Source organism: Solea senegalensis, linkage group LG2 (assembly GCF_019176455.1).
Source record: "Solea senegalensis isolate Sse05_10M linkage group LG2, IFAPA_SoseM_1, whole genome shotgun sequence".
Lineage (NCBI taxonomy): Eukaryota > Metazoa > Chordata > Actinopteri > Pleuronectiformes > Soleidae > Solea > Solea senegalensis.
In genome coordinates, this window is record NC_058022.1 from 20,843,237 (window position 1) to 20,857,424 (window position 14,188).

The 14,188-nt window shown below is 39.8% G+C and overlaps 1 protein-coding gene across 5 annotated transcripts in view; it reads right to left on the bottom strand.

The window, feature by feature from the left end:
- Positions 1-1,255: 1,255 nt before the first annotated feature.
- Positions 1,256-14,188, bottom strand: part of mlphb (melanophilin b) — a 46,094-nt gene continuing 33,161 nt past the window's right edge. For 3 of the 5 annotated variants that reach the window (XM_044019751.1, XM_044019754.1, XM_044019750.1), the window contains 8 exons: positions 13,846-14,096; positions 11,417-11,500; positions 8,753-9,043; positions 6,202-6,342; positions 6,042-6,110; positions 5,230-5,275; positions 4,408-4,502; positions 1,256-2,998 (listed from right to left, as the gene is read on the bottom strand). In XM_044019751.1, coding sequence (XP_043875686.1) covers positions 2,972-2,998; positions 4,408-4,502; positions 5,230-5,275; positions 6,042-6,110; positions 6,202-6,342; positions 8,753-9,043; positions 11,417-11,500; positions 13,846-14,096 — 1,004 coding nt within the window. In that variant the 3' untranslated portion in view covers positions 1,256-2,971. The remainder of the gene's footprint in view (positions 2,999-4,407; positions 4,503-5,229; positions 5,276-6,041; positions 6,111-6,201; positions 6,343-8,752; positions 9,044-11,416; positions 11,501-13,845; positions 14,097-14,188) is intronic. The other 2 variants (XM_044019752.1, XM_044019753.1) reach the window with 2 other exon arrangements.

Genomic DNA, 14,188 nt, shown 5'->3' on the forward strand with positions numbered 1-14,188 from the left:
ACAATTTAGTTCATACAATGTTTAATATTATTTTTTATCATTCATCATTTCCCCAAATAGTCATTTTACAAAATTACACAAAAAAAAGAAATCATAATGTGATTAATTACTTAATGGTTAAATATAGATATTTATGTGTGTCATGGTTACTTGATGTCATATATATGGTCTGCACTTATTGTATGATTATTTGTTTTGTTATTAATATATTTTAAGCTTATTTGCTTCCATAAAATGTTAGCATTAGTATTCTTGTATTCCTTACTTTTTATATTAATGGAGACTTCTCCACATGAGGGACACAGAGATGGACCCAGCAACAGCAGGACAGTGCAGAGGATTGCACACAACCTCACTGCAGGATGACCTGGTTCGATAAAAAAAATGCAGGCTCTTTCATATTTAATCTCAGGAGATTGAGCATCTTAATCTTGAATTCATATCGTACTTGTACTGCCCTGAAAAACCCAAAGAAGCTCCAAATCATTGCGGGAAATTGAGCAAATTTACTTGCCGCGAGGACAATGGTTGAACTGCAGAACTGAACTTGACAAACCTTTGCTATTTCTATAGGTGAAGTCAAAGTTCACAGTGTAAAGTTTTACCTGCATGTGTGCGGGGAGACGGTTGCTGGCGGTGTTGATATGCTGATGTCATCAAAGCTGACGAGTAAAATGTGCACTTAGTCAGCAGAAAAGGATAAGTCTGCAGCAGAAGATGACTATTTAATATTCAACAGCCCCAACCCACTTCTGGATTAAAATATCTAAAAATCAAATGACCTAATTGTCATATATATATTAATAATAATAGTGTAATTACATTAGCTTGAATGTTTCCAACACACCATATTAATATAGAAGCTAACGGATTGTTTCATTCATTTTGGTCACCTTTTAATGACGTCATCCACTTTGTCTTTGAAAATCAGCACAAATAATAGATTTTTTAAAGATTATCTATCCACTTGTGTACAGAGGCATTTCAATCTAATTCCATAAGTCACACCTCTTGGAAGTAGGAGGTGACACGCTTTCCAGACTCATACTCAATCTCAAACACAAAATTCATCCCTTGACTTGTGAGCATACAACATAATGGAACATCTGCAGTAGCTTCAAGGACCACTAGGGGGCCACAGTCCACATTTTGGGAACCGCTGACCAATGGAACACTCCATGGTGTTAATTCCACCTCATAATAATACACCTTTCCCTGTGGATTCCAAGCACAAACACAGTTGTCATGCGATCTAAACAGGCAAGTGATTTATTAAGGACATGGTGTGATAATGCACATGTGCTACAACACGAAGGAACAAAGGCAGAACAGTTGCACTGCCTGGAGAACTGCTGGCTCTTTGAAGTTGCAGCTGTAACGTCAAAGGCTAAAAAAAATTTGTACGTAATTTACTAAAAGACAAAACAATTGATTGCATATTTATATTTAGAAATTTAATGAAAGACAGGTCTGGACTTAACAGTGGTTTAGATTAAGCAGCTCAGTGTTGGCTTCAGAGTGAGTCGTTTCTCTCTGAGCTCCAGAAGTGTCACTTTCTGTGAAGTTTAACACAATGATTTTAAATCGACACAAGGGCGGCTAATTCTAGGAAAAGCCTCAAGTACATGATAGCGACGTCATCCTCATCTCATTCACCACTTTCCTTCAATTTGTCACCTACACACACACCTACTACAAATGATTGAGTAAACAAATGTAGGAAAAATAGAAAATTAGACATTTCCTCATATGCATCTGAGAGACAACTACTGTTGATTCATTGAGACAATACTAAGAAAAATGATCAGAAGTTACTTTTGTACATTGTGTTATGGTAATACAAGAGAAAAACAATTTTACTTAAGTGACAACAATGCAAGTTCAGTATACGCCACAATAATCAGTAATAATTCTGATGTAAAAAAAAAAAGAGGTTTCTTTGAATGTCTTGTTATAAATCAAAATGATATCATGCCACAAAACAAAACATATCACTGTATTCTTATTTAACATAATTAATTCCTGATTGCCTTGATTTGAGACTCACAATGTCAAGAGACAGAAAAGAAAAAGCTGAGAGGGGCCGCATGGAAGCCGATGTCAGATTATAGTGAGAAATGTAATGTGAATACCTTTGCAGCACAACAATTTACATGAGTTTAAATCAAAGGTATATATATAAGATGAATGAACCTAGCAATGTTAATGCATATCATGTAAAGGGATAGTTCAGGTTAGGCACTGTGTTCAATGATAGCATGGCTGCCAGTGGAGAAGTGAAAAAAAGAAGAGATTTTAGCTACTTTAAATGTATGCCCTCTTACATTTATTTCATCCTCATTTGGCAAGTTTGTGTCACATTGGTTAATCTGAATAAAAGATTTGAAACACTCAAGTCACAAAATAACGATCCAGACAGCAGAAGATCAACAACTCCTGGTGTCATGTGATGTGAAATCGCTAATTTTCTCTCTTGACTATGGTGCTGAGAGGGAGCGATATGCAAAGCAGCACAAACTTAAGTTGTGCAGTTGTGTAATGATGAGATGAAGTGACTAACATAACCTTTACATATTGTAGATTTAAGCAGGTGGAGATTTTATTGTTGAGCCCTTTGTTAAGGGGCTAAAATCAGGTTTTCATTAAGGCCCTGCTATTGGAGCCATGCTTTCATTGAGAGCGTGCATAACAGTGCAGCCACTGTTAACAATAAGTCAGTATCACGTATAACCACACTTCAAAAAACCTGAACATACACTTTAATCATATGCTATAAATACAACAGCATACCATGTTATGTTTGTTAATATCAAAAGGGCATAGTATTTAATAGAGTTTGACACAATCCCACTCCAGGAGACAATCTCTGAAATAAGTAAGTGACACACACCTCAATTTATTCAGTGGAACGTCAAACTCACAAAAAACTGATGACAAAAAGTGTTTGGTCACATAAGACTCAGTCTCCTCCTCATGAGCCTTGCGTCATAAGTGGTTTCTGCAACGAGACAGACAGAGACACAAGAGAGAGGGACAGTGATCATTAGGTGATCAGTCATTCCATGCTTTCATAGGGTTAATCTATTGGAAATCTTTCTGTTATTACAATCATTGAGAACAGAATCTCATTATAAACCTGCTGATGATTTGTGAATCATTGGGAGCGACTGTGAGTGATCGCTGAAGAAATAAAATCAGAATAAACCCAAAAGAAACACACTTTGTCCATTGTTTTGTTTCAAAATATAAGAACAAACAATGATAATCACAGGAGAGAGAGTTCACATACTTATTCAGAACGGCTAGTGACATCTGCCCTGACAGATGTGATCACAAGAGGACAGTGTTTGTCTCAGTCAGAGACACCTAATTGAACAGGTTTTATCTGATATGACTTTTTAATGGATCGTTCCAATTAAGGTATTTAATACTGGGGTATGTGTGTCAGATTAGCAATAAAGTATCTCTTTTTATTCACAATAAATGATTTACTTACTTTTTGTTTACTTCCATATTTCCACATATTGCTTTGTAAAATGGAAAAATACCCAATATGTGGAGCAGGAAAGAAATATTGGGAGGTTTTTGACAATGTCCTGAATGCTTGTCCTGTGACCACAAGTGTCTGGATCTCACGTCTCCCAGTACACACACAAACGTATTCTCTGTTTGAAAATACCAAATGTTGTCTGTTACAACTTGTAACACAACTAGTGTATTTGCTTGAAGTTCAGTGTGTGACGGGCAGAGAGAAAGAGGAGGCTGAACACTTGTATTAATACACAGATCACAGGGAAGTTTACTACGGCAATGATTTGATCCTGGACTGCACCAGACCGAAGCACGGAAACATTTTACATCAGTAGCAGTATTCCCTTATATCTTAGCAGTCAAGCTACTAACCTTGTGTTATTTAAAGTGTGTGTAAAGTGTAAAAAATGTCTCCCTGCAGGAAAATGTGTAACTAACTACCTTGCCAAATTTGAGGGATTAAAGAAGTATTTAAGAAATTGGTTTCAGATCGTAAATAGAAAATCAGAAACGGAAATTCTAATCGTTAGAAGCAGGTGTGATCTTGCGTGTCCTTGATTGAACAGGAAGAAGCAATTTCATTATTCAAAACCACAACTAAGCCCAACTAAAAGCCCACCACCAGGTGACACCAAGCTACAAAGAGTTCATGTCCAAAATTAGAAGCAACATTAGCAACACTTGCATGTGTTGTATATGGTGCAGTCATAAACAACACACCCTCCATGCCTCCACCATGTACATGTGAGTCAGCTGAAAGTCTGAGTAACATCCTGCTGCGTCCGAATTTCCTCTAAATATTCAAATGGTTAGTTCTTCTGTCATGTTTGGAAATGAACTCTTCACAACACCCAGCACCACAGGGTGGGGTCATACCGCACAGGCCGCCCTGGTCTTGGGCTTGTTCACAGGGTTCCTCTGTGTCAGGGAGCCCCTGTAGTGGGAGTTCCTCACAAATCTGTCCACCTGGTCTGGAGACAAACAGCAACTATATTGTACATCCATGTGTGAGCAGGAGCAGGAGGACAAAGGAGGAGTGCATGGCACTGCTTTAATTGTCAGTTTGCAGTTCATGTGTTACAAACACGACGGCTGGAGGAAAATCTAGCCCCATGTTGAGAACCAGAATAAGACAAACAAGTGACGAGTGATTTGCAAGGCAGTTGTTTATCAAAACTATTTGTTCAGTACTTCCTCCATGACAGGAGCACAGTCTGACGACAGCACTGTGACCGCACTCAGTCTGGCGAAATCACGCATAGTATCAGCTTGCTTGGAACCTCGCCAGAGCAGGTACCAGGTACTATGCTAATGGAAACACAACTTAACCGTGCTGTGCCAAGGCGAGTCGAGCTGGTGTAAACACACCATATGTGTCAGTATCTTATACATCCAAACTTCAAAATTCACTCCGGGAACAGTCGGTGCTGTTTCTTGTATGTATGAAGGAGAAAGTTAATTAGAAACAACGCCTTCCACGGATGACAACTGAGCTGCCACAGTAGCCCTTGAGTTCCTGGAACAAACACCTGAACACCGATGAATGAAATGTTACTTTATTCCTTGAAAAACAACCACTATCCTGCATGAACTATTCAATCAGTCAACACACTGAGAACTGGAAGATACTATTCCAGATAAAGCAGATCATCATGTTCTTGACTTTAACAAGGTAAAGATGTCAGTGCTGATTCTTACTTGTGTTGATGTGGGAAAGTCTCTGTGGTTGGATCGGGATCGCAGACTACAAAACCCCCGGAGTGAGAGACACACAGAAAGACAAAGAAAAAGATGTAAGAATGTGGGAATGGCACTTTGGAGGATAGAATCATTCATCAAAGACAGACCTGCTTTGGAGACACATGCTCTTATAGACTTAGATTAAAATTTACAGGGGTGGAGCCACGAAACTGCATGTCCAAGACATTAAGTTTAAATCTCTACTAAAATAGCTTGATAATTAAGTCCAGTGTGTCTACTTGTTTGATTTTTCACTGATGGAAAAGGTATTTTAAGTGAGCAAGTTTGGTCACTTTTCTCTACAGAGCTCCCCCTACAGTTTCAGACAACATATTTTTACGACACCACCGTAAACACCCATCCATCCATCACCTACCACTTTATCCTCACTGTCATAAAAACTCAGAGCTGACACTCCCCCTCCCTCAACCTCTCCTGGCCTTGTGAATCTGTTTTCAGCTGAGCCAGCTGATCTTATAGCAGGTCCCTGGCTAGGGGGTCTGTGTGTGTGTGTGTGTGTAGTGAAGCAATTGGTGTTTCTCGCGAGACCTCCTCATTCTGAGGACTCTGGCCCTGATCTTGCAAGGCAGGTTTTCCACTAACAGACTTTAAGTTGGTTAAAGACTGTGTTGGTCTTTAACCAACACAATGATTCAAAAGCTATTAAATTAGGGTAAAAATCCTGCATAGTTCTGCTTTAAACAGCTCTGAGTCTTAAACTTTGACTCTACATAAAATAAACACCTTTAAAGAAAATGACAGGTCTTTACCTTTCTCCTTCTGTCCACAGGCACACCAGAAGCATTCAGAGCAGCAATCCTGTTCTCTATGTAAGACACCTTGAGAGGAAAAGAAGAACGTGTTCCTCCCTTATTGACTCTTTAAAACCATTTCATTAGGCTGCTTAAGTTGTCTTTTTTTTTTTTTTACCTCGCTCAGGGCGTTCTGGACGTTAGCAGCTGCTTGAGCTACCTGGTCCTCTAGTTTGACAAGTAAAGCTGTCGAGCCTCTGAAGTTTGACTCCTCTCGGTGGTGCAACTTCCTCTCCACGTTCTCCGTCATATGGTTAATCTACAAAAGAAATATGGAGAAGTCTTGGGCCATTTGTTTCTCACACACAATCTGATTAAATACTTATGACATTTTTTTTTTAATACATTTAGTTTCAAATGAATGGCCCTCAGAGGATACGTCGTGAGGACATCCAGAAATGTGTAAAGGCAGAACCCAGAGAATAGAAGGAAAAATAACTTGTGCCCTGATTTCAAATGTCTTGCCACCACGTGACTGATATTTCTGGCTCTGACTCACAACAGTTGGACTGGTTGAAATCCCTTAGGGTAAATTATAATAACTTTGGCCTTGCCTTTAAAGGGACAAATTTCATTCTTTTCCAGCTTTGTATTTTATTCTGCAGCTCTACTAAAGCAGCTTTATGTTATTCACAAAAGCTTTTGTTGCTCGTAATTCTTTATTCTGCTGTCATCCAAAAAAACCTTCATATAACAGTTTTCATACAAGGCAATGCATCTCAAAGTGCTCCACAGGATAAAAACACGATCATGGGAAACAGATCAGCATTAAAACAGTAGTGAGGAAGAGAAGGAAGTGAGGCAAAACACTATCATGGAACTCACAAACAGCCGCAAAGGAAAACACTGAAGGCGAAGATACTAAAGGGTAATCAGCATCGAAGGTAAAATAATCTTTTTTTTTTTAAATAACGAACAAATGAATAATTGTACTATAAGCAAGGATACGATAAATGAAAGTAGAATTGTCAAACTGGTAGCCGGTGGGCCATGTGCAGCCCACCACTTCATACCATGTTATAATGCAAACATGGCCTGTGACCTCCTCTTGTTTAAAGACAGTACGTGTGGCTGAGGCACAGCTGCCAGCGAGGGGATAGAACATAGACAGAATAAAATACTACTTTCTGTGAAATATCATCACGAAACAGTTATTTTACTGCTCAAATGAATAATTGTACTATAAGCAAGGATACGATAAATGAAAGTAGAATTGTCAAACTGGTAGCCGGTGGGCCATGTGCAGCCCACCACTTCATACCATGTTATAATGCAAACATGGCCTGTGACCTCCTCTTGTTTAAAGACAGTACGTGTGGCTGAGGCACAGCTGCCAGCGAGGTGATAGAACATAGACAGAATAAAATACTACTTTCTGTGAAATATCATCACGAAACAGTTATTTTACTGCTCTTTTTTCTCAAGACCAGACTAGACGCCCATTGGTCCACAGGTCATTTGAGTTTGGCATCCCTGAACTAGAACGTGATACAATAATAGGTGCAGTAAGTTATTCAATTAAAGGAGACTAAAGGGTGGATCACTTGTGTCAGATCCTAAAATGAAATAAAAGGGTTCAGATAATTAAGGTTGGGTAAAAGCCAGGTCAAAAAGATTGGTCTTAAGTTTGCTCTACTTTTATTTACATTTGAGAACTGATAAGTGAAAAATCTGCATGAGAAGAAAATGATGAAACAGAGCGCATTCATAAATAAAACTCTGTTTTTAAGTTGACTGTTTGGACTGGATAAGCACATTGAGAAATCCCGGCCCAGTCTCCTGGGATCATATGTTGCTATTGTATGTTTCGGGAAACCACATGTGATCATGTGAGCTCATGGTTTGGAACCAAAATGACAATAATTATTTGCATATTACAAATGTGTATACCAGCGTTATTGCAGCTTGTAGCGAAATTAGGAAATGACAGCGAGGCCTACCATTTCCTGTTAATTAATGCTAGATAAAAGATAAAAGATAATGTTTTTTTTCTTCATAGTGTCAACATACTCTCACATTCACAGTCTACAAATCAAATCTTGCAACATGTGGTCTATTGTGGAAATCTTGCCCTCGCTTGCCAAGATGACCCCTCCACCTCCCAGAGATAATTTTCCCACCAATATACATGAACAAAACCATGTGCCAAAATGTAACATTACATTTTTTTTTCCATAGACTTATATATGTACAAGTGTTGATGAAATGTAGATTTATGTATTTAAACTTCTAATAATTAAAAGTCCCACATGTGAAATCTAATCTAAGAAGCAATGCTCTGGAGGCTCTGTGAGTTCTTGTTCTGTGTTATGTCATACTTTCAGTCCTTAAGAGAGAGACTTTGAACTGGCTTGTAGTAAAGTGACAGTGGTGGTGGTGAAAATAGATTCCTCACGTGGATTCCTCATGTGGTCAGAATACAAAGAAAATAAATACATGCTGAGGTCATCTGAGTGACTTGATCTATGACAACAGCATGTGCTCAAGTTGGATTCCTGCAGAGTTGGTGTGGAATCTGAAGGGTTTTTGTGGCCAGGTGTGCAACATATATTTCGTAATGGGGATTAAACTTGGTCGTAGTATAAGTACAAATGGTCATATATAGATAAAGGATTACATGTTCCTGAAATGATGTTTTGCTTATTGAATTCTGTGGGCTGTGACACTACCTTCTGAGAGTCATTCTGTTGAGGCTGCTCCCCCACTCTGAAGTCCACGATGCTTGTTCTGGATGTAGGTCTGGTTGGGATTCTGGAAGGTCGGACATCCCCATCGAGGCTCCTCCATGCTGTGATCTCATGTGAGGAATGAGGCCTTTTGGGCTCGTCCTCATCTGAGCTTAGGCTGTGGTCACTTATGTTGTTGGTCATTTCACGCAGCTTCTGTCTGAGCTGCTGCTCCTCCAGGTCCACGCCTTCACTCTGAGGAAGAGGAGAGTCGCTGTTTGGAGTTGAAGAGGCCTGGTTGGTGTGTAAGAACACGACAGAGATTATATTCTGAAAAATGATAAGTGTTCCACTGACTGTAAATAACCATGGGCTACTCAAATGGTCCAATTCAGCCTAAAATGATGTCAAGAAACAAATATGACTTATGAAAATGTATTAGGCAACCTAGTTCTGTTTAACTGCGGCCTGTGGCCCCCCAGTCAATTTCAAGCGGCCCACCACTTACTAATGAAAACTGGGCCCTGACCTTGTCCTCCAAGTAAACACAGTGCATGTGTTAACAATATGTTTTATCATAATATTACATTGTGTTATATTTATCATATTATTCAATGTATTCCATTCAACAGTTAAATTATATGTAACCTTGTCTAGGTTTTTTTTATAACAGTTGTCTTCATGTTATTTTGATTACATTTTTTGATTTTATTTTATTTTTGTCTGGTTTTGGTATTTGCGTTCATTCTGCATAATAAATACGTTTTGTTATCATAATGGAATATCAAGATATCATTTTAAGATCACATTGCCCATTCATACTGAACAGTTGAGGTTTTTTTTCCCCTCAAACTGCCCCCCCTCCTGACCAGACTAGAGGCCCCAAAAGCCATTTAAGTTTTAGGCCCCTAATCTAATCCGCCAATCACATGTAAGCAGTACACTGCATTTAGGCCTGTAGACATCAGTGACTTTGAATCAAGCATGGTTGATGGTCCCAGATCAGGGGGTGGTCTGAACCTTTTCAGAAACTGCTGATCTGCTGGGATTTTCACACACTAGGTTTTACAGAGAAAAGAGGAGAGGAGGAGATCATTCCCCTCTGACCTTGGTTAGCTGCTATATAGATACACAATTAGGTGTAATCTCCACCTAATATGTGGTCAACAATGAATAATAATAATGATGAGTGCTGGTGTCTTGAGCAGAGAATGCCGTCACACTACTCCTCAATGTTGATCTCTAGCTCTATCTCTTTTTGGTCTTCCTGTGTTGCATTTCAGTACCATCAAAACTACTGGACCCTGTATATAAATATATTGTGTTCAAATGGTGTTGTTTACAGCGTTACATCATGAGAAAAGCACGTTCAATCCACAAGCTGTTAAAGTTTTCTGAAAGCTCAAAAAGTACAGGATGTTTGTTCATGACTTTTCATGTTGCAATTACATGTTAAAAAGTTTTACTTGAATACAGCAACAGACGAGCGGCGTCGTAGAGGCAAAAACAAAGCAGTTAGCATTGTAGGCTCCTCCCTATCAAACACCTGACACATATTTAACCTTAAAAGCAACAAGTATGTCCGTCATACAGCAAACGGATGCATCAAAAATGCTCCTGCTGCTGAACTTTCCTTTCACACAGATGTGCTCTGGAGAACCAGTGAAACATATGCTAGGTTTGGTTTGCCACGAGAGTGAGAGAGAGACACAGAGAGACACAGAGAGACATGTGCATGAGACTAACAAACATTCCTCTCATGTAACGTAGAATTGCCATTAATTAGAAGACAAACTTAAGAAGTGTGTTTGTTTAAAGTTTGCTGCTTTCATGGTTAGGCTCAATCTCTGACTGTACTGGTGTAGATTTCAGAACTTGTGTCCCAACTGAAACCACATGAGGCATTACTGTTAATGAGAGGAAGATGATGATCATTAGCCGGTGTGTGCCTACCCTAACTTCTTAAATGTGTGATGCTGCTTCATTTGACTGAATCATATAACTACCTATAGAATGGGGAACAAAAACATTGCTACACCCCCATAAAACATTTTCAGCTAAACAAAACACAGCTTTAATGCCAAGAAACTATAAAAGCATGTTGTAAAAAACAACCTCCACTACGCACTATCGTCACGCTAACAACAATACTGCCATAATTCACACTTTACCATGTGGAAGATGTAATTGGCTCAAGCTCTCCACAAGCCCCAAGAGGATAAAGTAGTTGAGAATGAAAGAATGAATGAATCAGTCAAAGTACTAGACACACTACATACATAACACATGGCTGCAAACTTAAAATCTGAAATGTATTCTTTCATGAGAGTCGTCAGACTGCCGAGTTCAGGTGTAAAATCCTGCCAGACCAACTACAATACAATACAGTAATACATAGGTGAAGAGGTCATATGAATTCTTCACTTGCAATTAAAATGACTTGTGTTTTTAATGTTTATGCACATGTTTTGTGTATCAATAAAAGTAATAGAAGAAAATCTGAAAATATAATAAACAGTACCTGTTGCCATAGTTACATAGATGTAAACATGTTTTTGCCAGCCTGCCTCTGAGCAGCATCTACAGCAGCTGCTCAGATGTTTGCTGGGTATGTAGTGACAATGACAATTCAGCAAATGTGTTTTTGTGACATTTAATGATGATTACCTGATCATATGTTGAGGCGACATTCTGTTCTGTGTGGTTCAACGAGGTCTCAATGGTTGATATGTGTCTGTTCAGGTTAGTGATCTAAGGAAAGACAAGGACATGATAAACAGAAGATAAATATATCAGAGACAAAGACAACTGGCCTGTGCGTGTCCCCTTCATCTAAATCCCAGTAGGCTCGCTCTCCATGGCTGCCAGCAGGGACACAGCTTATTTTAGCCACTTAGTGAAAGGCTCATCTCCCGCACCAAAGTCCATAAAGAAAAACAGCAGTTTGTCATCATGGCACACATGAGTTGTTGATTCACTGCTGCCTCCATCAGTAGTCAGAAGTGTTCATGTGTGACCTCAGTTAAAGCTGGGCAATATGGGGAAAAAATATTATCACAATGTACTTTTTATGGCTTGCATAGTGACAACATTAAGCATGACATTCAGCCATATTTGGAGCATGTTGACATGAACAACAAATAAACACAGCAAATTAACAATATCAGCGATCAGTAAGGGAACTGGGCGATCGTGGTTGTTACAGACCTGGACTCTTAAGTAATACCATGTAGTAGTATGCAACAGCACCCTATGTAGTCTAACAAATGCATGGATGACTCCAGTGCTACACCTCCTGTTGTTGCACCGGTGTCCTGAATGAAGTTCACATATAAATCACACCATACACACTCATGGAATGTTGAACCAGACACACAAACACCATACACACTCATTGTTTTGAATAAGCGGAGTGCGTGTATACAAACTGTTGCAAAAATATATTATGATTTGCGGAACAAGATTATCGGTGATCCACACGTGGCATGCTTCAGGGTGCTGTAGAATCTGACTTCACCATTGGGTGGTGGTACAAGTGTTGATGCAGGGAATTCCTACCAAAGAAGAGAACCATGCTACAGCTCCCTCAGACACGTCTGGTTCGAGCAGGTCATCAGCTGAAAGGTCCGACGGGCAGAGGAGTTGGGATGTCAGCCAATTTGAGGGTCGCCAGGTCGAGGCTCGGATGACTATCAGTCAAAATATTCTTTTGGGCTGCATGTGCAGCCTGCGCGTTGTGTGTTGATGGTGCAAATCGTGTCATGTGCACTATGCGCGTTGGGTCTGTGCGCACTGTACGTGGAAGTATGCCAAGGCCTTCAGATATTTGACTTCCAGCCATGTAATGCCTATTCCTGCACAGCATTTGTGTCACTGCCTCATACATTCATTCATTTATTCAATTTCTACTGCTTTTCTCCTCCACATGAGGCTGGAGGCGATGGTGCCAATCCCAGCTGACATAGGGCGAAAGGTGAACAGGTCGCCAGTCCATCACAGGACCACCTAGAGACATACAACCACCTACTCTCACACTTACAGTCAATGTACAGTGTATATTTGCCTAATACCAAATCTGCATGTTTTTGGACTGTGGGAGGAAACCGGAGAAAACCCACACACACAGGGAGAACATACAAACTCCAACCAGAAAGGGTCTTGTTCTGACTGGGTCGCGAACCTGGGTCTTCTCTGTGCTAACCACTACTCCAACCATGTGGCCCCAAGTATCTCATACAACACAAAAAAAAACAAGATAAGTGTCCTTTTGACTTTCAGATGGTGTCTGAGTCGTCTCAAAGACACGTGAACACAAGGACTTATTTTGCCTTATTGATATCAACTAGAAACTCAGTCAGTCTAATGGTAAACAACAAAGCCTGTTTTTATCTGCTTCTCATGAACACACCATAAACAGTTGTTGTGATCATTTCCAGGGACTGAGCAGTGTGCCATCACATAAATAGACACTGATGCAATATGTAAACATCCTCTGATCTTGCAGCTGTCGCCACTACATCACAACACAACGTGTCAGCATGCTGAATCTCTCTCTCTCTGTCTGTGTCATGCACTGATCCAAAGGCCTGAAATGGAAAATCACTCTGCTCGCTGTCAGAAGTGTGACTCCAAGCCAAAATTAATTGCTGGACAGATCATATCATTATTAAACATACTCCAAGATAAACCTAATGTTTGATCCTACCTTTTAATTCTGAAGCAAAAACTTTCACACATTTTCTTGAGGCGAGCTCAGAGCAACAAGTAAGTGCAGTCAAATCACTGGTTTGTTTGCCATCCACTGAATACACTATCCTTAAACTATCTTCAAATGTAAAATGTTTCAAGATGTTTTTCTTCAGTTTGTAACATACTAGGGAGATAAAAAAAAGTTTTATGAACTGTAGCACAAAAAAAAATGCTGAACCTTTTATTAACCATCATTAAAAGCCATATGGGTTGTACACACACCAATAAAGTGTATTGACATCAGACAAAATATCTGAGAGCAGTGGGATTTTAATTATATAGGGAGGACTGTAGTCAATGCAACAACATCAGAGTTGAGAAATATTAATATAAAGCATATTACAGACCTGAGGTGCGGGGTTGGCTGAGTTCAGGCTCTCCTGAGAAGTGTGGTTGGAGGGGCCCAGGTGAGAGTGGTAGAACAGGTAATGCTGGCAGTGGTCACCGTCCTCCTCTTCCTCCTCCGTGTCATCAAGGCCAGGCAGATAGCTGCTGCTGCCCCGGGGAGCCCCTGCACTCCCACTGCCACAGGAGGAGTGGCTGAGCTGGGAGACTGAGCGAGACGGGATGGTTGGGTTGTCTGTGTACACAAGATCATCTAGAAACAAACATGCATGATATGATTAAGAAAGTGAGCAATAATTTTCACTCAGGTTATGAGTTATCATGTCTTTGACATCATCATGTCTC